At 38.3% G+C, this 24,525-nt stretch overlaps 1 protein-coding gene across 1 annotated transcript in view; it reads right to left on the bottom strand.

Moving 5' to 3' along the window:
- The window catches only part of DCLK1 (doublecortin like kinase 1), a 340,507-nt gene that overhangs the window by 37,466 nt on the left and 278,516 nt on the right, over positions 1-24,525 (bottom strand). Inside the window, exons 11-15 of the mRNA XM_042457105.1 lie at positions 11,181-11,265; positions 9,760-9,868; positions 6,774-6,831; positions 5,319-5,438; positions 473-619 (exon numbers count right to left, since the gene is read on the bottom strand). Of these exons, the coding sequence (XP_042313039.1) occupies positions 473-619; positions 5,319-5,438; positions 6,774-6,831; positions 9,760-9,868; positions 11,181-11,265 (519 nt within the window). The remainder of the gene's footprint in view (positions 1-472; positions 620-5,318; positions 5,439-6,773; positions 6,832-9,759; positions 9,869-11,180; positions 11,266-24,525) is intronic.

Genomic DNA, 24,525 nt, shown 5'->3' on the forward strand with positions numbered 1-24,525 from the left:
AACATGTTTGTGGGGGTGGTGCTAAGGATGCAGTGGACCATTTAGAACCACATTACCACAATGGCTCGGCAAGAGCCAGAAATTACTGAAAATGGGCATGTTAACACATGTAGTACCCACAACACAAAGGGATTAACAACAATAAAAACAGAACAAGGAATTATGGACCTCAAGAAAGACTCTTTTTGACCCACAAACAATATAGTAGTGACACATTTGTAATTTTTCAGACTGGGATTACAGTTTACACTAAGACTACATGATAGGGTTCCCGTTTCACAATTGTTTATACTGCATATATTCATTTAATGCAAGAGAGAAGTAATCCATTTGTATTCGCAGGTTTGGAAAATATTTTGGGATGGAAGGTTCCATTATTTGTGATACACATTTCCAATGCACTCAGGAAGCAGGTGAGTGATATCAATAGCATTAACAAAAATCTCTAGAATGCCTTGGGAGTTCTGCTTACCAGTAGATTCTCAGGCTTGATATCCCGGTGAACAATGTTTAAGCTATGAAGATATTTGATGGCACTGGCCAGATTGTAAAGCATTCCACTGGCATCCCGCTCTGTATATTTGTTTGTGGAGGTAATGGCATCAAAAAGGTCTCCCCCCTGAAATAAAAGAACCATCGTGTATTAACAAAATTCCTCTAAGCACAGAAAATACAGCTGATGAGATTTCAGAGAACTTTCATAATGATAATCACCACAATTTTCTTAGAGGATATCACAGAATTACCACCTCCCTTTAAAAAAGGTTTTAAATAGAAAAGGTGGTGGAAACTCCAATAATCTATGCAGATCACAACTTCAACTGTTCTTGAACTCTATCACTTCATATTGCAGGCAGGACATGAGTTGAGCAAGTATTTCTCTGTACAAAGATATAACTGTATGGAGAACTTGATTTAAAAGATAAAGATGCCAGAAGTTGTAAAGTCGAAGGCTTTCATGGCCAGCATCCATAGTTTTTTGTGGGTTTTTTGGCTATGTGGCCATGTTCTAGAAGAGTTTATTCCTGATGTTTTGCCAGTATCGGTGGCTGGCATCTTCAGAGAATGCTGGCATGGAAGTGAGTGGGATATATATATATATATATATATATATATATATACACACATACATACACACACACACACACACTGTGTGGAAGTGAGTGGGGGTATTCACCTAGGGTCACACAGTATGTGTATACAGTATATATATCCCAGCCACGTCCATGTCAGCATTCTCTGAAGATGCCAGCCACAAATGCTGGCAAAACATCAGGAATAAACTCTTCTAGAACATGGTCACATAATCTGAAAACCTCACAAAAACTGTTCCAGGAGCTGTTTTATATATAAGATTTTTGGAGGAGGCAGAGCATTCAATACTGTAGCTCTTTCCTTTTACAACATTTGAAATACTACAGCACAGAACAGTTATATCCCATGCTGCTTGTGGAGTGCCCCATAATTATATTGTCATATGTAGAAAAGGACAAGTGAGTTCTGCAACATTTACAAAAAATGTAGACTGCTTCTGTTTAGGCTTCCAGCTAGCCAGCCATACCTCCTTCCAGGATATTCCATTCTGTCCCCCTGCTCACTAGTTTTCTGCCTTGTTCATAACTGCCCTCATTTCCCCAAAAGGTAACATGACACAGGAATATCTCTTCCAAGCCCTGATCCAAAGTCATGCTAAAAGGAAACATACAAATCATCCACATAATTTGTGGTGGGAAAGTGTGCTGAGGGAGGAGGGCAATTGCCCCCAATCCCTCAGGCTTCACCATACTGCTAGGCTGAAAATGAAAGCGATAAGGTATGGGTAGTTGCAGTGATTTTCAGCAGCTGAAAAGGGGCCTGAAAAACATATATTGGAAGGGAATATGTGGGCTTGTGTAGGTGTCCTGGGGGGGAAAGAGGGCTAGGGGGAAAGGGGTTGGGGACATCTTGCATTCTATGGGCCACAGTTCCCTCAAACCAGATCTACGCCCATGCTGATTTCAAGCCAGACAGCAGCACACACCACCCTCCTTTGTCTAGAAAAATAGATTCAGAGCATCTATGAAGTATTTGTAAATCTCTTTCTGCCATAATAATGGCATAACTAAGAAATGACAGTTTGCACTTGAATTGGGGTTTGGCCCTGTGTCGTCTGGAGATGGGGGGAAATAGATATAATGCCCCATGTAGACATGTTCTAGGATCAGTGAAAAAAAAGGAAGAGTGAATTCTCCCATCCAGATATTGCTGCTCCTATTAAAAATAATGCGAATTAATTGAGGCTGCTTTTGTGTAGAAACAAAAAAGTCAAGAGATGATGTAATGAGTTCCTTTGTATTGGTAACTTTTCAGAGTGTAACATTTCACTTAGTCCCCATCTTGTGGTGCCATATCTATTTCACAAGACCTAGGGATGGGCAAGAATTCTATGAAGAGTCCTTGAATATACCATAACCCCTGCTGATATTTTTGTCAGCAAAAATGGACATAGATTACTGTACTTCAAGCAGTTTCTACTGTTTTGATCAGCCTTACACTCTATAGCCTGTTGCAACTCTTCAAATTATCATGGTTAGATGCCAATGAAGAAGATGTTTCAATGAAGCCAGGATTGGACCAACCATTAGACAAGATGAGATAGCTACCTCAAACAATAATCCTCCACTATTTTGGAGGACCACTTAGACTTGAGAGCCTACTACAGGAGTGAGGGCAGTACCCTTTATGAAATAAGGGCTGGAACAGGTAGGCCAAATGACACAGTTTCCAGCCGCATTCAGGATGCAATGTTTAGCTGACGTATGCCCAAAATGTGGGCGGAAACCACAGAGATGCCAGATCTTCCCAAAAGAACTGGGACAAAAAGGAGTAGAAAATCCACTCCTTTTTGGCAACCCAATTGAAGACTCCGGCAGGGCTGGGCATGTGGTCACAAATGGTGCCGCAGTGGTCCCACTGCAGTCCTTTTGGCCCATCTGTTCTTGGCATAAATTTGCTCACAACAGCATTTAAAATAATTTACTATTGATCATTGTATACTATCAAGCACAGAAAAGGGCAGGGCAGGGCAGGGCAGAGTGGGGCAGGGCATTTATGGGAATACCAATTTACAGAGTAGGTATTTCTGTCATGATGCAGGGAGAGGCAGTGTGATGGGCTGCTTTTAGGCAAACTGCTGAAAGAGGGCATTTTTTTTAAAAAAAACAAATCTGATACTTTCTGTGAGCTGCTTTAGCTCCCACTGTGGGAGAAAAGCATCATACAAAAAATAAATATAATATATTATAATATGATCAAACAGTTCCTGTCATGGCCACCTCATTTTTTTGGAACAAGCCCTTAATTGGGGCATTGTGTGTATGTTCATATGTTGCAAACATTTATTTCAAAGTAAACATAAAAGTCTTCTAGTTTTTGCTAGTTTTGCCATGTGAACAGAATGCTCACAAAAAAGAAAAGATATTCTATTTTGTTCTGTCTGCTTTGTTTGTCATTGTCATTTGTTTCTTATTTATGAATTGAGTAAAGAATTAAAAGAACAAAAAGAAAATATTTTAAAAAACAAACAAACACAGGGATATTCATCAGTAACTATTGGATAAAGGCCTTACAGAGCTTAGTTCACACACAACTCACTTGGACAAAAGTGTAATTTAAACTTTTATTTAGAGGATCTTTAAACTTGCCAATTTCTGACATATTAATTCACACAAACTACACACACCATTACTGAACCACTATATCCAAGAACATTATTTCAGCTGTAGCATTTAATACCCCTTCCCATCTGCACCTTTCCAGAATCAAGACAGAATTATAACAACATATGATTGTATTTTATTGCTACTTTTAAGGAGAAAACAAATCTTACCACCCATGAACATAAGGTGCCACATTTCAGAAGTATAGTACCCAATTGTTTATTTACTAACTTGAAACATAAACACTGCAACTTTCCTTTACTTTTGTAAAACTGAAATGAGATCTTTCAAACAGCAGGAGGAAATCTCATAATAAATCATGCTTGTTAAAACAGCTAAACCACTGCTAGTCTTGAATACTAATTTGGCCTCGCTATGCACAGTGGCAGCTTGCTGGCAAGCATGTCTTTCCCCCTTTCCACAAGTGCAACTTGCAATATGTTTTCATTTCTACTTATGAAGTGCTGTCCTCAAACTTATGGCAGTTTACTCAACAGCACCCAACATGATATGAGAATGTGTTTGTAGCAGTGGCAGCCTGCTTTTATCAAACTTGTTACTGCCAATAAATGCAAAATGGTATTAAGTAAAGAACTGGTGCTCCATCACATTAAGCCTTTTCTTTTTGAATATCTTTCCCATCTATGAGCTTGAACTTAATTTAAACTTGGGTCTTCAAAAGCCAGTCCATAGCAGATGGTTACTCAATTGTAAAGGCCATGCTGTTCAAAGAAGAGGATACAACCAGCAGTTGTGAATTGATGAGTCAGCATCCTTCAAACATATCTGGCTACAGTAATTGAAAATTAACATGTAGCAAAGTTTGTTCTTGGGATGAGATGACCCAACTTGTTCAGAATAAAAATGTCACACACTTTAGAATAGCTATCACAGGAGACTATTATATTGAGAAAATATGAGTTTCTTTGTAACTATGAAATGTTGCTACATTTAAATCCACTTCCAAAAAGTAAACACACATAAGTTTGCAGAGTGAAGTAGATATGGATGCAAACCTGAGGTTGAATTCCTCCCATTTGCAATCTTAGGTAGCAGAATCTGTGTAAGGATTATGGGTTTCTGCCACCGGGCAGATGGGTTTTAGAGTTCTTGTTAACATTATGGCCAAATGTTAACAACTTGACAATGCTACAGAAAAGATTAATATGTTTGATACTTTTTTGCATTTGCATGGCAACTTGAAGCTGGGAAGATATTTAATTAATTAATTTCCTGCTTTTCTGCCATATGAAGGCTGATAAGGACTAAGGGACTGAATTTTCTTCTGCCACTAACCTCCTTGCACAATTGTCATAGCTATTGGGAGGAGATGGGCCACCTGCCTACACTTTGATTTTATTTGCTTCCACACTGTATAACCCTTGTGGGTCCATCTTCCATTGGCCTCATGCAGGGAATGATGTGCATCCCAGACCAGGGACTTTCCATTGAGATAGCCATGGAGAATGGAATTGCTGCACAGGGTAGTATGTGCAGAATTAGTTATTCAGGTACCCAATTCTATTCTTGGCTGTGAGGAGATGCTAGGCCCAAGTATGCCTTTGTTCAATGGGACTGGAAACCTAGTGCAAGCAAACAATCATGTATTCTTTCTTTTACCTTTACAAGCTCCATGACAAGATACAATTCAGTGGGCATATCCATCTCTTCAATCAGAAGCACAATATTGGGATGCTTGACCCTTCTTAAAATAGAAACTTCATTCTGGATCATATGCTCCTGCCACACAAAAGAAAATAGATCAGAAAAAAAATTCAGAAGGAAAATAGAAGAAACGCACCCACCTGTCCAGTTTTACTCTGTACTATTTGTACAGGATGCAGTTGTATGCATTCAATCCTGAGAATACATTAAGAAGATGGAAAACATGTACACATGAATGCCATTTTTAGCCAGTGTCAGAAATCTGGCATAAGAGACACTGATGTAATGATTGCCAAAGGTTGTGAAAAGGGAATGTGATAAATATGGTAGAAAAGACTACATTTTTAGTGCTCAGAAGTCAGTTAGGCTTCAACTCACTACTAGGCAAAGCAGACCGGCACAATATACCGGCTTGGAGGTGGCATGAGGGTGTGGCATTTAGATGACACATGTCCTGATGTTATCCCCAAGCTGGTGTCACATTGCCTGCCTGACCAGTGTTGCAGTGCTCTGATAGTGTGGCATTCATATGCTACATGCTGCAGGAATGCTGAAAAGCTGCCACTGGGGCAAAAACCCAGCTTTTTGCTGGCTCAAAGAGGAGTGGCTTTCTGCCACTTCTTTTTGAGATGGTAAATAGCCAGATCAGGGCTGTGGTGAGCGGATGTTGTGGCCTTGATCTAGCCTTCAGGGTCATCTTTCAGCCCCAAGACTTGTTTGTGAGCAGACTTGTTTGTAGAGAAGTGCATAAGTTAGTCCTTTAATCCTTTGAAAATGTTGAAATAAAAAACCTATTTTTTCCAAGCACAAAATAAATGTTAACTATATTTCCTTTTCTTCCTTAAAAGTTTTTGTTATAGAATTATTAGTAAAAGGACTAATTTAGTTTGTGAAATGCTGCTCATTTGATTGTGTGTGTGTTCTAATGATTTCTGTTTCAGGTTCTGTGAGTATCTAATAATTGTAGGAATTAGATCCTTTGGTTATGCAGGATTAAAAAACCATCAACTAGGATGGATGTTTAAGCTCTCTGTGAGCAATTAGACAACCTATTTTAGATTTCCAGAAAACAAAACTCCAAGGTGAAATGCTTTCCCAGTTATCTGTTCAACTGAGTATATTCAAATGCTGTTAAAAGCCCAGATGGCTCTTGTAATTAAAATGGAACATGATTTTTTAAAAAAATAAATAGTATGACCAGAGGCAACTGGGGGGCTTTCATGTAAACATGGTTTAGAACAGATTTCAAGGAGCTATCTCAGATGATGAACTACAAAACATGGTTGGTGCCTTGGGCACCTCCTTTAAAGTTTAGATGAAAACATGGAGTTTGGCTCACTGCCTCACTGACATGGAAGCAGCTACCTGCTATTGGCATGCCCCACACTTGAAATCCTGTGCTGTACTTACTTTTCCTCTACATTTACTTTTTTTGATGATTTTCAGGGCATATTCTCTACCAGTTGACCTAATAAGAGGCAGAAGGAAGAAGAAACAGAATAAATGAAGAGAGAATAATGAGTAATGGTTTCTGACTCAAAAGATCAATATTACTTATACCACTGAAAGAAACAGCAATTACTCATGCTTGTCTCAACAGAAAGGCCATATCCACACATGCTTATTCACATTCTGCAGCAACATGACTGTTAGAATACTCAGTGGCATTTTTATTTTATTTTATGCTAGACATCCTCTTGTTTTGCCCACTAGAGGGATTCTTGACATAACTGCAAGAAATACAGCACCACTTCATTGGAACATGATCTTTATATGTATGCAGTTATTCTGAAGAGGTTCGTATAAAAATATGATAAAAGCCTAATTGATTTACAAATCATGTAATCTCTGTGAATGAAACATCCTGGATATCCTTTGCACTGCAAGAAGCAAAGCAATGAGCTTGGCTAGGCATGAGTGCATGCCATAATCTGAAGAACTGTATTTGCTCTTTTGTTACACACACACACACACACACACACATAGACAGACAATATAAAAGGAAAGCAAACACACACACACTACAAAAAATAAATATGCAGCTGTTCCAGCAAGCCTATGATGACATAATATATTTTATATTTGATACCTATTTTACTATAGAATATTAAAAAAAATAAGGGGAGTTATAACATCAGGTAAATAATCAGGAGTGTAGCAAAAAGGAGGGGGAGTGATGGCATTGTCCAGCCAAACAACAATTCTTCCCCCCCTGAAATTTTCTTTGGGTCTCTAAATTTCTAGCACTGCAGTTAATTAAAACTTCAGTTGACCATTTAGAAATACAGCTTAGGCACCCAAAGAAAACATTAGGCAAAGTGACCAAGAATGTGAAGCCCAGCAAACTTACATAAGAATTCTAGGAGTGAACAATTTTCACTGTTTCATTATCTGTACTGTTAGAAATTTAGAGATTAAAGGAAAATTTCTGTGGGGGAGCAGACTTTACTGTCTTCTTTCTGACACCCTGTAGCTCCAACACTGGAAATAGTTCTTAAATAAATAAAGCATTATCATCTACACTGGAAAAAAACAACAGAAAAGATAATGTACACAACATTATATTATTTTACAGTAATATTCAGATTCTAGTGGTATTCACATTTCAAACTATTGTTTAGCTGCTACTCTAGATCCCTGCCGAATGTTCAACTTTCCTTCAAAAGAAATAAAAAAGAATAAAAAGAAAGACATCATCCCTAGTTCAGCCTTCCCATGTGTGCTGGGCCATAATTGCCAGTCATGGTCTGCAGCCCAAAATGAGGTGAGTTGTAGCTTGCCACATCCAAAGGGCACCATGTTGATGGTAGATGCCCTAGTTCTTTTAATTTTGAAGGTAAAATAGTACAAGCATCACTTCATCTATTTGACCACTAAGCCAAATGCAACTGAGTCTTTCCACATGTATGTACTGTTGATTTTCTAGTGATTCCCCTCTACTTTCTTCCCTCTTGCCATAAAATTATTTGGTTGCTCTCCTATTCAGACTTATGGTTTAATTCACATAAGAGAATCTGAGCATGGCTCCTTTTACTTAAAAAGCACATACACCATACACACATTTATATTTCAGTTGTTAACTAGACAAGAGAAACTTTACAAGAATAAGTGGGGGAGGGACTCTCCCAAATCCCCACTGTTGAGGTTATCATAACCAATGCCGTTGCCATCATCATCACAAACATAATAATAATATTTAATTAATCAATTGCTTTATCAATCCACAGAGAATAAAGGCTGTACAATAGTTAAATGTGGATTCGATTCTTTCTTGATCCCCCCACTTCTCTTCTAAATACGGAACTGGCAAAAGTGAACTTGTTGGGGATGTGGAATCAGAATAAGTACACAGGGTTTCCTTAGCCACTTGACGTATTGTTGCAATTGAAGGCTGGAACTAAAAGGTACTGAGTTGCCATCAAGCCATGATCTTAAACAGGACATTCTATTGTTCAGCAACAGTGCTTGCTCCAGAGTTAGGGAAAGTTACTTTTTTGGATTATAATCCCCACAATCTCCCAGACAGCATACTGGCCATACTGGCTAGGTGTTTCTGAGAACTTTAGTCCAAAAAAAGTACCTTGTCCAAGCTTTGGTCTGGTCTGCAAGAGGATCAATGGGCCCAAACAGGCAGGCCAAAATAAAGCTGCTTCGGGTCAGTTTGGAGGTATGCTGTTTAAATGACACACACATCTTAAGAGGCCAGAAGCTGCACCAAAGCTACACTGCAGTCCTTAGTACTAGTGTATGGCTTTGGTGTGGTTTCTGACCTCTCAGGAAGCATGCATCCTTTACATAGCATACCTCCAAGGTGACCTGAAGCAGCTTTATTTTGGCCTGTCTGTTTGTGCCCAAAATTTCAGAAACTTTATATAGCAACCAACTTTTGTGGAGCCCTGGGAGCTGCCACCAATTGGCATTGAAAATACTGGGCGCAAAGGACAAACAAGATGGCCTAGCATTAAGGCAGGATATTATATTCCTGTGATATTTGTGGCAAGTAACATTTACAGAAATAAGAACAGATGCCTGGGGCACTAGGTCTGGATAGCTATGGAGTATTTATAAATCAAAAGAAAAAGCTGTTGGCAATTATTTCTCAATTGCCCACAAAAGAATAATATTTCCAGCCTATTATTTTAGTACAATTATTTTTATTTTAAGAATCTCCTGGAAGGGCTATGTTCAACAGGGGTAAGGAATGGGCAATGGGGATGGGATAAATCAAAGTTGAATTTATGTATTGTTCCTCCAAAAACACTTTAAAGATATAGCTGGACTAGGTTTTTCTATTTTGTACATTACTTTGTTCCACATATGCTGCAAATAAAGATGTGATCCAGAAGCTTAACATCACTGACTGCTTTAACAGGAATAAGCAAGAAATCTCTCTCACCTTTCAATACACTCCTTTACAATGGCAAAATTTCCATCTCCTATAGTCCGACCAACTTTATATCTCTCTGCTATAGAGGCTGGAACCTGGAAGCCTTCCTCTAACACTTCTGAAAAGAATCATTAGTACATTTTTACTGTTAGGAAAGGTAACACAGATGTGACACATAATACATATTTTACCTCTATGGTTTAAGAAGACAGCTATTCTGCCACTGATATTACATGCATTTCACAAATTCAGTCGTATAAATTATGAAAGGTTAAGCATGTGGACACTGGATCTAGTCTTAACATATTTATAGATAATTCTGCTGCATGTATTTTTTCATTTTTTAAAAAAATAAACAAACATATGTTTCTGTGATAGGCTCAGGTAGTTCGGTCTCAAATCCAGTCTCAAGTGAATACTGGATTCATTCAACCCACCACAATTAAATCTATCTACAAAAGGAGTCTAACACTCCAGCACTTCTTTTATTACATCCTGTAAACTGAGACCTCCATAAACTTGCTTATGTGATAAGTGCTATTTCCCCCTCTGTTTTAAATATTTAGTTTTTAAACAAGTGTTCTCAATAATGTCACCAATGCAGGCAACCTGGGCACCAGATGCTTTAAAATATCAGTCAAACAGTAAAAAAAAGTTTCCTAATTCTTGCATTTTAGTAGCCATTAGAGCACCATTATTCTTCAAACCAGACTCAAAAATACAGTCTGCAAGTACCTAATACTTTTTTTTAAAAGACTGTAACACATGAAACATATGATGTGTGTTTCAATCAGTTCAATATTAGAAATAGGTTGGTCAAATAGTAGTTTTCTCCCCCCCCCCCACCTTGTAAAAATGTCTGGCTCTTAAACAGTAGGAACAGGGTCTGTTTGAAAGGATCAGCTCAAAATGTTCCTTTCCCAGTAGGGCCTAATGTACAAAGCCAATAGTTTGGGTCTATCTGACAACAGTGTCAGAAGGAGGGCAACCAAATCCATAGCAGACTTTCTTAAATATTAGGAAAGGGAGATGCCTATCCAAAGTGCTTGCATTTTGTGAGGATTAAGGTTATTGGCCCTCATTCCATTCAGGTTATTGGCCCTCATTCGCAAGGAACCAATCCATGACCTAGGCAGTGTTTCTTGATTCAGATGATAACGAGAAACAGAGCATATGATATGTAAATAGATCAGATTCCTGATGATTGGAAAAGAATTGAAAGTAACTATGTAATTACTGGGCTACTCCATTCTATAATATGCAATTCCTATTGTCCAATTCATGAAAATTCAGGGGAGAAAACAGATCATTAATACACTCTTTTGTCAATATGTGACATATGCGGCAATTACATTTTTATTTATCTTTGATCTGAAAGTATAAGTAAAATTTACACAATAAACTTTCAATCAGAATTTTATTTCATTTACCTTCACCAGGTCCATCATTTTCATCCATGGAGCTGCAGACTTTGGTAGATGCTAGTGAGGTAGAGGAACCACTGTGCTGAGAGCTCTGGAAATACAGGATGGGATCAGGGGAAGACATATGATATAAAAGGTCTGTTAAAATGTTGCTTGAGCAAAGCTAAATAATATGACAGAATAAGATAGAAAGAGTAGTGAGTGTGTGTTAACTGCACCTGTACCAAGCTTAGAAAATTACTTTTAAAACATAAGTAGTTATAGCTATATTTCCAAGGCAAAAAGGTAGCCAGTCACCATTATAATTGCAATTTTTGAAAGTAGCTAATTAGATTCCTAGTTATTGTAAGTAATGAAAGCAATTACTTTGGTTACTTTTTAAAAAACTGAATTCTACACATTGCTCTCCTAAGCACATTCCCACTTCATACATCTTGTTGCCTCATTACTCAGAACACAGCATGAGGGAGCAACAGAAGGCACTGCACAAGTCAGCAATTGAAACATGAGATATTCCTCCATCAATTGGTAAGGTCACAGCTCATAACTGTAAAAATAATTAACAAGTTATAGTCTATGGTAAAAGAAATAATGTTGTTCCATGCTAAATTACATAATGTAACATACTGGTAGCTTCACTTTTGGAAAATAATTTAATTACAAGTAAATAGATATTTGTATCTAGATATTTTGAAGCTCTGTCCTTGTAGCAAATGTGTTTCATGTTCATCTCATGTATAATTTTCTTCATTATTTACTTGCAAGCTTCTAAAAACCTCCTGTTGAGAAAACAGCACCTATTTCAACAACAGTAATATGTCCTTTGATGTCTGAAAATACTGCCAAATCCCTCTTCTCCTCCTCCTTCCTCATTTCCTAATCTTCAAAACAATTCAGATATCTCTGCTAAAATCATCACTTTTCCCTCTGGCCCTTGAATCATGTCACACTGTTTCTTAAAGTATCTGCACTGGGAAGCTCTTTATCGCATATGCTTCAGTCTCTAACTAATTTCTAAAACTTGTTTCCTTTGATTACTCCATGGCCAATTTTTAATAGTGAAAAGGTGATGTTTTACTGAAAGAGTGAACATGACAGAAAGGACTTTTGTTCAGGAAGGGTGGAAGGAAAGGGTTAACCAAAGATGGCAAGAAAGCAACTCCTCCTGGAATTGGGGATGACAAAGATGGTTTTGAACTTTTTTCTTTTTTGTGCATGGAAATCTCAAGAGGACAACATTCATCTTCCCAACCTCATACAGTCGGCCCTCCTTATAGGCATGCTTGCCTTCTAAGGCTTTGAGCTCACACAGAAGGCAAGCCCAGGCAGAAATAATGGGGCGCTTTAGCATACGCTCTTTTCCCCATACATGGGGGGGGGGGGGCGGTGTCCAGAAAAGATCCCCTGTGTATGGGGAGGGCAGACAGTATATTTAGCCAGCCAGTGTTCAGAGAAATGGTAATGCAATGATGTTTTGTCAATCTTTGGCCAATGAAATGGCTTTCAGTATATTAACTATGTACTCACAGAGAAGGTGGGGGTCAGAGAGAGGCAACTCAGCATTGGGCAAAACAAACCATGGTTTGGCTGAAAATATATGAGCCAGATTTTGGCTTGTGAAGCAAACCATGGTTAAACTAAAGTATATTTTAATACTACATCTGAACTGTGACTTAATGTACTTAATGTGCCATCTGTATCTGTACGTGTGTCTTCCCCCATGACTAGGCCTCAGCCCTGGCTCACTCCCACTATCAGGTACCTCCGGTCCTGCTCTCGAGCGGCCGAACGTCTTTGGAAAAAGTCTAGGGAACCGGCCGATTTCATTCATTATAAATTCATCCTTTTATCTTTTTCACGCGCTCTGTCTATGGCAAAACAGAACTATTTTAAATCGCTGATCTGCACTAATGAGAGGCGTCCGCAGCGTTTGTTCTCCTGCTTCAATACACTACTAAAACCTTCCTCTCCCCGTCTTCTCATCATTTCCCCCCACTGACTTCGCCAACTACTTCATCACAAAAGTCACTACTATTTGATCTGAAATAGTTCCTCCCGACTTGCCCCCTACCACTAACCTCCTGGTACCTTCTACTAATAAACTCTCTGGGTTACCCCGTTTCTCTGGATGAACTCTCTAAGCCGCTAAATTCTTCCAAACCTACTACCTGTTCTCTTGATCCTATTCCCTCCCGTCTCCTAATCTCTATAGCCCCTTCTCTTCTGTCCTCGCTCCTCTATATCTTTAATCTCTCTCTCTCTCTCTATGGGTTCCTTCCCTTCTGACTTCAAACATGCTCTCGTTTCCCCAATTCTGAAGAAACCCTCTCTCGACCCCTCTTCTTTGTCTGGCTATTGTCCAATTTCTCTTCTTCCTTTTCTTTCTAAGGTCCTAGAACGGGTCGTTTATTCTCGCTGTATTAAGTTTCTTGAAGCCAACTCCATCCTGGACCCTTTCCAATCTGGCTTCCGCCCACGGCACTCTACAGAGACAGCCCTCACCAAGATCTCAAATGATCTCTTGCGGGCCAAGGCAAACGGCCTCTATTCTCATTCTTCTTGATTTGTCTGCAGCCTTTGACACTGTTGATCACTGTCTCCTGGTTGATTTACTTTCTGACCTTGGGTTCGCCGACTCTACTCTCGACTGGTTTAAATATTGTCAGATAGATCTTTTGCAGTGGTCATGGGTGGTCAGACTTCATCCTCTGTTCCACTATCTGTTGGAGTTCCCCAGGGCTCTGTCTTGGGTCCCCTTCTGTTCTCTCTATACACACTGTCTCTAGGTAAACTCATCAGTTCTTTTGGTTTCTCCTATCATCTGTATGCCAACGACACTCAGCTGTATCTCTCCACCCCTGACCTTTCGACGGGGCTTGAACAGCAAGTTTCTTCGTGTCTGACTGCCATCTCTCAGTGGATGCGGCTTCGGCGCTTGAAGCTCAACATGTCTAAGACTGAGCTTCTCGTCTTTCCACCTAAACCCACCCTTCATTATTCCTTTTGTTTCTGTCGACGACACTTCTATTCAACCAGTTCATCAAGCCCGCAGTCTTAACTTCATTTTTGACTCTTCTCTGTCATTTATTCCCCAGATCCAGGCCACCGCCAAGACCTGTAGATTCTTTCTCCACAACATTGCCAAGATCCGTCCATTCCTCTCAATCTCTACTGCCAAGACTCTGGTCCATGCCCTAGTGGTTTCGCGACTAAATTATTGTAACCTCCTTCTAACAGGTCTTCCTCTTTCACACCTCCATCCTTTAATCTCTGTCCAGTATTCAGCTGCCCGTATTGTCACATCTGCTCGACGCTTTGACCATGTTTCTCCTCTTTTCTCCTCCCTTCATTGGCTCCCCTTCCCCTTCCGCATCCGGTACAAGCTTTTGTTAGTGACTTTCAAAGCCCTCCATGGATTGGCCCCTCCTTACTTATCTAATAAAAAAAATAAAAATAAAAGTTTTATTTATATACCGCACCTTCCCCAGATCAGGGCGGTTTACATACATTAATCGTATACATACAATAAATTAAAAACAATCCACACCATATAATTATATAATGAAATTATATAATTATCTGACCTTCTTTCTCCTTACATTCCTACTCGCACCCTCCGCTCTTGTAGTCAAGGTCTCCTGTCACAGTCTAGGACTACCACTGCCCCCTCATGAATTCGTCCCTTCTCGCTTGCTGCCCCTTACTCCTGGAACCTTCTTCCCCCACATGCACACCTCATCACTTCTCTACCCAGTTTCAAAACTGAATTAAAGACTATATTGTTTAGAGAAGCATTCCCAGAGGTGAGCCCCTCTCTGACCCAGGAAGCCTCCTTTTAACCATCCATCAAGAAGCCAGCCCTTCCTCCAGTCCATCTGCCTTGGTCCAGGCCTCGGAGGTGGAGAAGATCTGCTGGACCTGATCCTATTCCCCACCACCACTCCCTTCTTCTTTTGTGTCGTGTCTTTTAGATTGTAAGCCTGAGGGCAGGGAACCGTCTGACTAAAAAATTTATGTACAGCGCTGTGTAAATTTACAGCGCTTTATAAATAAAGGTTAATAATAATAATAATAATCATCATCATCATCATCATCTGTGGATTGTATTGACAGTGCACACATGTGATAAGAATTCAGTAGTAGCTATGGCTTCCTACCATGTTTGACTTCAAACACACAAGCAGTAAAATATGTGCATGAATATCCCATGGGTAAATCCATAGGGTTACTATTTTCTTTAGCATTATTCTTTCCATACACTAGTATTCCATGTCTGGAGGAAAGCAGGCCCTATTCTTTTCTTGTGTCTCCCACAGTTAACAGTATCATATCCTGAGATATCATCTACATTTACAGCTTTAAGGTAGATTCAATTTCCTGAACTTCTCTAATCTGGTAGTTTTTTCCATGTGGCAAATGAAGGAGTTAAAACATGTAATAGCACTTCGAACTGACAGTGAAGAACCAGCTGAACTCAGCACTTCTTAGCAAGGCGGTGGTTCCTTTCATGCTATGTTCTCTTTCTCTGAAATCACACTTTATGTACACTGTGAAGGCTTCTCAAGCAAGAATAACTTCTAGTCTCCCTAGCTTATAGTTTACAAACTGTCAGTCAGATCATAAGCCACTTGTACCAGCCTGCTTGTGACACTGGCGCATATCATGGTGTACCACCATCATAACAGCATTTTACATGACACTCTGATGGCATAACTATTTTGTATAAATACATTCTAAACTGAAGTGACTCTTGTCTATGTTGTCTTTCAAACTGTGTTCACTCAAAAAGCAAGCCCATGTCTCCCTTTTCCCAAGGTCCTTTACTTCTTTGATTCATGTGCCACATTTTCTTTCATTCTGATACTCAAGCAGAGACTGACAGGTTTATCCTTTTCTGTCAGCTTCAAGTGTCTGAAATTTGTTTCAATAGACAACATAATAAATCTTCTACTTCATGGTGTTCTGCTTAAGCTACCTGGTTCCTTACTACCACATTTTTACAGTTATGTATTAATAATGGCATTTTTCTTAGTATAGCAAATAATCAACAATTAGCTATATAAATTTCCTTGGACTGTAATACACACACAGGTAAATGACCAAAATTATTAATAAAAATTCCAGTGCAATGTTGCAGTGGGAGTTTGGGGTAATATTATGGTAAGTAAATGAAAGGTATGGGATTAATGTAGGCCTTTCCTTACCTTTCCTTTTCGTAAAAAAAAAGTCTAACCTCCTGCAGCTTTAGGCAAATATGTGCTATAAGTCAAGATCAGGCTGGGTACCTAACTCAGCACTAAACCTGTTTCCATCATTAGCAAGAAATTCTACATTCACATTCATTCTGTTTACCTTTAATCTCAGCAGTCTTCAATTCACAAGGTGATTTTCTTCTTTTGAAAAGTTAACATTTCACACATCACTCCATTCCATTTTCTTCTGGTTTTAAAATATAACTGTGTACCAAACTTCATATGTGCAAGTTAGTGTATTAAATGATAGCAGTCAATAACTGCCAAGAGCAAATGTCGGTTGCCCATGGGTTGCTGATGGATCTTTGGGCCCAGGTCTTTGCTCGGCCTCAAGTCACTATGGATTGCTCCCACTGGCAGTACGGAGATAGAGATATAAAAAGCACCTCTACAAATTGCCTCCAGGCATGTTGGTGGAATTCATAGAGTGCCTGATTTATTACATAACCATTTTAGCAAGAGGGCACCATATTCTTTAATCTCTACTTTTCTGCCACCTATAGCTAGCTGCTGGGGAAGAGATATTAATGACCAAAAAACAGGATGGGGAGTGTTCATGGAATGGAATTGTTCCAGAAGGAGTCACTAAAGGACTGCTTGACTCATAATTTCTCATGACATCCTTGACTATATTAGATACACATTTCCTGCAATAAGATAGTCACATATATTTAAACATTTGTGTTTTTGGTAGTGAAGAGGAAGGAGACTTACCTCAAAGTGGCAAATGCTAATACAAGGTTGAGGGAAAGCCTACAGCAAAACTCCATCAACCCACACAGGAAAGAAATCAAAACAGTTTCTCAGTGGCAAAACATGAAGTAAAAAGGCTGTCAGTATTTCATTCTGCTCCCCAATGCACATAGATATTATTTCATTTTTAAGTAATAAGACACCATGATCCATGGATGGTAATTACATGGTCTTAAAGTCCCACTACAATAATTTGTAAGAGTACTACAGCAGTAATTTATCTAAGCCACTTCTTTTTTTTTAAAGATTTTACATATTATAATAGGCAGATTAATATTTCAGCAGATAAAGAATGTCTCTAACATTCTGAATACCATTTCAGTGTCAAATAATCCAGTGCTTTCTAATTTGAACAAAATATTAACATTTAAACATTATTTTGTAAATTACTTTTATCATGAAATTTAATTATGAAAGTTCATATTGAACCTGTAGAATTCTTATTTACATAGGAGAACCCATTAACATTCAGAAATTAGAAACACATGAATCTCTTTAAAAAATTAAACTGAGGTGGCAGGGGTTTATACATATAAGATAGGTAAAGGACAAAGTTTTAAAATGAAGAGGACATTCTAATCTCTTTTCTTACTCGCAGTAACACACTAACAAGAACAATGAGAACTTTAAATTTTGAACTGTATTAATGATTATAACCTAATAATTACAGTATATTAGTCACTGACCACAGTATGTTGTTTGCATTCATATACAATAAGAGAAGGCAGAACTTTTAAAATCCATGCCTTGATTTACTCAAAGGTACAAATGCATGTTAAACATCTATCAGTAGTTGTCTGTCTTGTTTGCAGCACGTTTACTAATGAAGATTGAATTGCAGCTTCAATAATTCTTTCCAATCCTGAACTATGTTTTCCTTTCCTTTATTGCACTTTTATTTTAGTCATACAAATATACTTCCCTACAAAGGTGTGGTGACCCTTATTAATCAATCACAATTAACATGAAAAGTGAGCCCTGGCATCTAAGTCAAGTGTAAAAGAAATCAATGTGAACAGTTAATCATAATTACTAAGTTAAATCCAACTGGTTTAAGTTAAACCTGACTCAGTGTTGAGTCAACCTTTGATCTTTTAGCAAATCCTATGTAATTATTTCCAGCATAGGAAACCCCAAAATGCCGAGTTGTCTGAATATAATTTAACACCTTTCACTGGTAAGATCAAATGTTCACACACAAAAGGGCTCCAAAATATGCCGAAAACTAGCCCATATGCATTACTCTTCAGTCAAATGGACTGAAATTCAATGTAATATTAGAGTAGGAAAATAACATGATACCAAGTTCCACTGGTTTTCCCACTGTGCAAGCATTTATTTTTGAGGTCTCTTGACATTCTTGCACAACCAGAAATTTCACTGGCTTTCTTCCTTAGGCAAAATAGGTACATGAAATCTCATTTGTGGCATAGAACACCACTCTTGAATAATGGCCAATACTGAAAAATTGATCACTTTTACTTAATCTGTCTGCTGTGCAAAAGTATTGGTGCAGAATTTTTTAAATGATTCTATCAGAAATTACACATACTGAACTATAGAAATCTATCTCACATAAATAAAGTCATTCAAAGATAGTTTTATTTATTAGGCCCAATACTGAAATTCACCAGACTACATTTTAGAGAGACTTTTTTTGTTTGCATTGGTTCTTTTCAAATTTGCTGAACAACAGAAAAAGAGTAATTTTCCTTGCCACAGAAATAGGTATCCAGGGGGTTGCAAAGTCTGGGAGCAGCCACAAAGAAGGCTTTCTCCTGCATTCTCCCCAGCCATGCCTGAGAAGGTAGTGGGATAGATAGACATGCCTCTTCTAAAGATCTCAGATCACTAAAGTGGTCAAATAGGCAGATATGGTCCTTCAAATAACTTAGACCCAATCCATACAGGACTTTATAGGTAATTACTAACATTTTAAATTATGCCCAGAAATAGATTGGCAGCCAATGAAGCTGTTGCTTGATTAGGAAATCTCTCAGCTCAGGGCTTCAATAAAAGTATCAAAAAGCAAGAATGACAAGAGAATCCAGAGGTCTTTAGGTAGGAATGAGGGTTGCATGAAACTTCTCTTTTTTGGGTCCCTTAAAATCACCATACAGCCTTGTTGCTTGCTTTGAATGGTGGTGTCAGAATTCTAATTCAGTACCCAAGCCACTACACCCTACTGGCTCTTATCCATAATATGTACTTTGGCCTTAAATCAGAGACAAATATAAAGTAAGATGTTCACAAGATCTGTTCACCACAGGTTAATATAGAATAAACTGGGACTTACTTTCTGGGGCTATTGTCATTTAGATGAGAAGTGAATTGCACCCACTATAAAGCCATACTGCAAACTTTGCCACAATTCTCTTTCTCTTTATTGGAATTTTTTTTTTGAATGGGTCATTATGTTTCCTAAAACTTAGAGGATGTTGAATATTTTTAAAGGCCATTATTAATTATTGTTTTACATTTATAAAAATGCCCTTCAGCCACTGAAAGCTGGACAACAGTCCTGAGAGATGCGGCCAAAGCTGTAGCCCAACACAGCTGTAGATCACATCAGGACCACTACAAAGAGAGTATTCCATACCAAAAAAACTTCCATGGAACATGAAGCGCTCAATATAAATGACCTGTCTTAATTTTAATTCAGTCTGCACCATATGAATGTCATCGCCCCTAAACGAATTTTAAGAGGCAGCTTTTGCTTCAGTTTCTGGCCACCTGGCTGTTTTTAATGACACACCTACATTAAAAGAAAGTCGCTGCTTAAAAGCAGGATTGGGTCTTTGGTGTAAGTACTTCACATCCAGATCAGGTTCATATTAACAGATGGTCAACATACCACCATTTTCTCTATGATGGGAAATTGGAGATCAGTGCTATAGGATTTCAACCACATCTTACAAAAAGATTTGTTCTGCAATTCATTTGTAAATATTTTAAACTGGAAAACCCTGTGCTGTTCCTGAATGCATGGCAATGCATACAAATGCTGAAAGCCTACCATTACAGTATTTCATTCTGGAAAGATTGTTCCCCCTACTAAACATACTTGTACCTTGGAGGGATCCATTTACAGTGGCTCATTGGTATTGTTAAGCCAAGAAGTAAAAACTGTAAAGCAAAATGGTTAAGAATTTAGACAACTAACAGATTTCGCCATAATTTTTGATACCAAGGCAGTAAAAATGATCAGATTATCCCTCCCAAGCCATTAAGGAGTTTTATTTGTGCTTTTGAGGTTTGCAAAGTTCTCTTACAATCTTGATTCCTCAGTGCAAAGAAACACTAAAGCAAACTGTGTAGGTGTAAAGCTGCTGTTTTAGATGCAGCTACTAAACAATTAGATAATTCAAGTGTGTATACGGGTAATAAAAACTACCAAACTGGTTTCAGGGGCACATGGTTCTGAATTTCTCATCTTTTAAAAATGCCAACTCCTTAAAAAAAAAACCCAACCCTGATTTTCATTTGCTTGGTATTTCATAAAAAATGCTTACAGAAAGTACCAGTAAAGAGATTAACAATAAAAGACAGTTATTTCAATAACTAGCAAGTCCCAGTGATTGTGATCACTGAAAATGGTAAGTCATACTTTTGTTGTTGTTGTTATGTGAATTACATGTCTTCAATTCATTTCCAACTTATGGCCCAAAAGCAAACCTATCACAGGGAATTTCTTGGCAAAATTTATTGAGAGGTTTGCTTTTGCCTTCCTCTGTGACTGAGAGAATGTGACGTGCCCAAGGTTTCCATTGCTGAACAGGAATTAAAATTCTTTGGTATCCAGTCATAGGCCAACACTCAAATGACTACATCACACTGGCTCTCTAACTGCAGACCTTAATATGAAAAGCTATTTATTTGCTTATGTACAAGGAAATCCTACAGGTACCTTGATGTTGTTTTTTTATTTATGGCAACCCTAAGGCCCTATCACAAAGTTTTCTTGGCAAGCTTTGTTCAGAGGGGGTTTACCTTTACCTTCGTCTTAGGCTGAGAGAATGTAACTTGCCCAAGGTCACAAAGGACTGAAACAGATCAGTGGAAAGGGTGGCTTGAAGCTGCCCATTCTGAAGGCAGATTGGGGCCACGGTAACTACATGCCACGGCCCCAATCCACCTTGAAGCTGCCTGAAAAAGAAGTGGCAAAGAGTCACTCCTTTTTCAGGTGGCAAAAAACTGGCTTTGCATATATGCCACAGCCAAAAGACAGCTTCATGATGCTCTGGTGGTGTGCAGCATGTAAACACCATGCCGCCAGAGTGTTATGAAGCTGCCTGTGTGTAAATGGCCGGGTGGCTTCCAGGAGACTTAGTAAATGCCACACTCCAAAGCTGCCTGGAAGGTGGCTTAACTTGCCAGTCTGTTCCAGTTCAAAGTGGGTTTCTGTGTCTGAGCAGGGACCCCTGGTCTCCAGATTCTTAGTCCATTGCTCAGACTACTACACACACTGTGTCTATCACAGGTAAATCCACAACAAGGCTTAGTGGAGGATAAATATGTACCCTAATCAACATATAATCAAGTCTTACTCAGCATCTATTAGCCAGTGGCATCACTAGTGTTGGTATTACCAGGCGCAGTAATTTTTGGTGTCATCCTCCCCACATGCCACCCTATACAGAATCCTTAGGAATACTTTTGATACTAATGTTACTAATAAATCATAATTCCAATATATCACTGAATGTCATGGTAATAGTTGCGACATAAACAACTAGCAAAAATAAAATTGCACCTTTATGTTACAATATCATACACATTGTTTCATGTGGTTAAAGTGAAAATTTGATCAGATGTGATGTTTTTAAAGAAACTTTTTAAAGAATTGAGAAAAATATTTTTTCAATTTAATTTTTTAGAAAATCTGAAGCCTCTTCTTTCTCTTCCCACTGATCCTTGCCTCATGAACTCTCTCTCTTCAGCATTTTAAAAAGATGCAGGTGACCGCCACAGCCTATTTCTGCCAAAAGGCAGATGTAGGGCAAGCATTAGTGTCACCCTCAAAAGGGTGTCACCTGGTGCAGCCTGCATTCCTTCTCCCCAGTGACACCCCTGCTATTACCTGAACAGTGTTTTCTGCATGTTCCTTTGCATTCTGTGCATCCACTGGTCAGCAAGGCAACAAAACTAGCAGTTTAAGAAATAGGCAGGTGTAAAAGAAAGACTTCTGAACAAAGGAGGGAAAACAGAAGAAACAGCAGCAATATGGATTAAGAATTTCAAACTAAGATTGTAAATTCAACCCAGATTACACACTGTCTCAGGGAAAAAGTGTGGGAGGCATTTTAAGTTAAATGCCCTTGCCATTAAAAAAAAAAGGGGGGGGTATTGATCAGTATTGTGATCTGTCCTCCTGTTTTAATTTTAGGAATTCAAGAGTAGTGGGGGTTATGTAAACTGGAACTGATGGTCACTGTGGTGCTATGCACCTGTAAAGTGTAAGGTTAGGGAAGACTGAGGCTACATCTGTACTGCAGAAATAATGCAGTTTGACATTGCTTTAATTGCCAGTGCTTAACACTGTGGAATTAGGGCATTTGTTGTTTTATGAAGTATTTAGTCTTCTCTGTCAAAGAGATCTGATGCCATGACAAATTACAAGTCCCAGGTTTCCATCACATTGAGTCATGGAATTAAAGTGGCGTCAAACTGCATGATTTTTGCAGTGCAGATGCAGCTTGAGTTACAGTATCACCTATGTCACATCTCCTGTTTAGTGATTAAAATATATGCAAATGATTAATGAGCTAAATTTAATTCTTATATATACCATCACCAAAAGCTGAGATTCTTTGGACATTCTAAAATGCTCAGGATAAAAAAAAGTCATTGATAGAATATTAACACTTTGAAGAGAATACCCAGCCCCTGAATGAGCCTGAAATAGTTGTTATCTCATATCTTTCCCCAAAACCTGCTCCTATTGCAACAAAGGATACAGTTTTAACTAGCAAGAATGGAGTATTTTCTGTAGCTATGTTTGGAGATTATCACATAGGGCAAAAAGCATCCTTATCCTGTCTTTTTCCCGTCATGATTGCGCGATTGAGATGAAGATTTTCACACGATGTCATGCAGATCCCATTCTTATCCTGTCAAAGTGTCATGATCCCATAGGTTTGTAATAATTCTTTCTCCTGTTATTAAGCTGCTGGAACACTATTACCGCAGTCATTAGGACTATTGCAGGGGTTTTGTTTTTAACCCCAGCTTGCTCTGTGGCAGAATTACTTCCTGTGGGGTGATTTCCTGTTCTACCTGATGTACCTGTGAGCTATAGACAACTCTGATTTTTCAAAATTGTTAAAATGTTAGTTTTTTCTGTAGTTGCCTGGAAAGGGAGCGGGGTTATTTATATCCATGTTTAAACTGCTGTTTAACATTTAATGCAAAATTCTTTGTTAAAATAGAATAAGCCTGCTAAAACCTATTTTGCACTTCAAATCCTGTTTGTTATACTATAGTTTGATATAGTACATTCAAGTGCATTTTGTGCCCCAGTACACACAGATTTACATTTTAAAAAGCCATTAAAAGTGTTCATATTTCAATCAGTCTGTTAAGGTCTATGACTCCTATACTTGGTGACCACAAACCTGTGTATATGTTATTGTAGAAATTGACTTTTGTCTAGTTTTTCCATTTTCAGAAGAAGTTCACTGAATTTTTAAAACAAATTTTTCAATTTATTTATTACATAACTCACAGCATAAAATCCAGCAAAGGCAAAGTCTAACACAAAATACACTTACAATGCATTGCATTGATGGTACAAAAATGGAAGCAGATTACTTAATTTATTAGAAAAACAAAACTGTTTTCAACTGCATGTTGAGTAAAATGTTTTACAAGTTTTGCTGTTTAACAACTGCGCTGAAACAAAGAGAGCAAAAAGCAAATGAAAAAAATATTTCAAGTAAGACTGTATAAAACTGTAAACTTGTTTTATCAATAAGCATCACAACACTGCTTTTTTCCTTTACTGGACAATATAAATCAAATGAAGAATATTATACAATTATCACTTTGTAGTATGATAGCACACTAGATGAGATGAGTACACAAGATATTCAGTACATTCTTGTCGATATCTTGCTGCATAGGTATTAATTTCAACAAATGCAAAAAAAAGCCCAAATATATACAGCAGAAACATTTAAACATGCACACATACATTTTGTGTGCATGCATATGTGCGCACACAGTATAAAAGGCAGTCTTAAAGTACATAATTCTGGATGCAAAAGGAATCGTTCTCCCCCCCCCCCCCCCATGCAATCCTGTACACAGGTTTGTAACCACACGGAGATAAAATGACATGAAGCAGG

This window comes from Sceloporus undulatus, chromosome 3 (assembly GCF_019175285.1).
Source record: "Sceloporus undulatus isolate JIND9_A2432 ecotype Alabama chromosome 3, SceUnd_v1.1, whole genome shotgun sequence".
NCBI lineage: Eukaryota > Metazoa > Chordata > Lepidosauria > Squamata > Phrynosomatidae > Sceloporus > Sceloporus undulatus.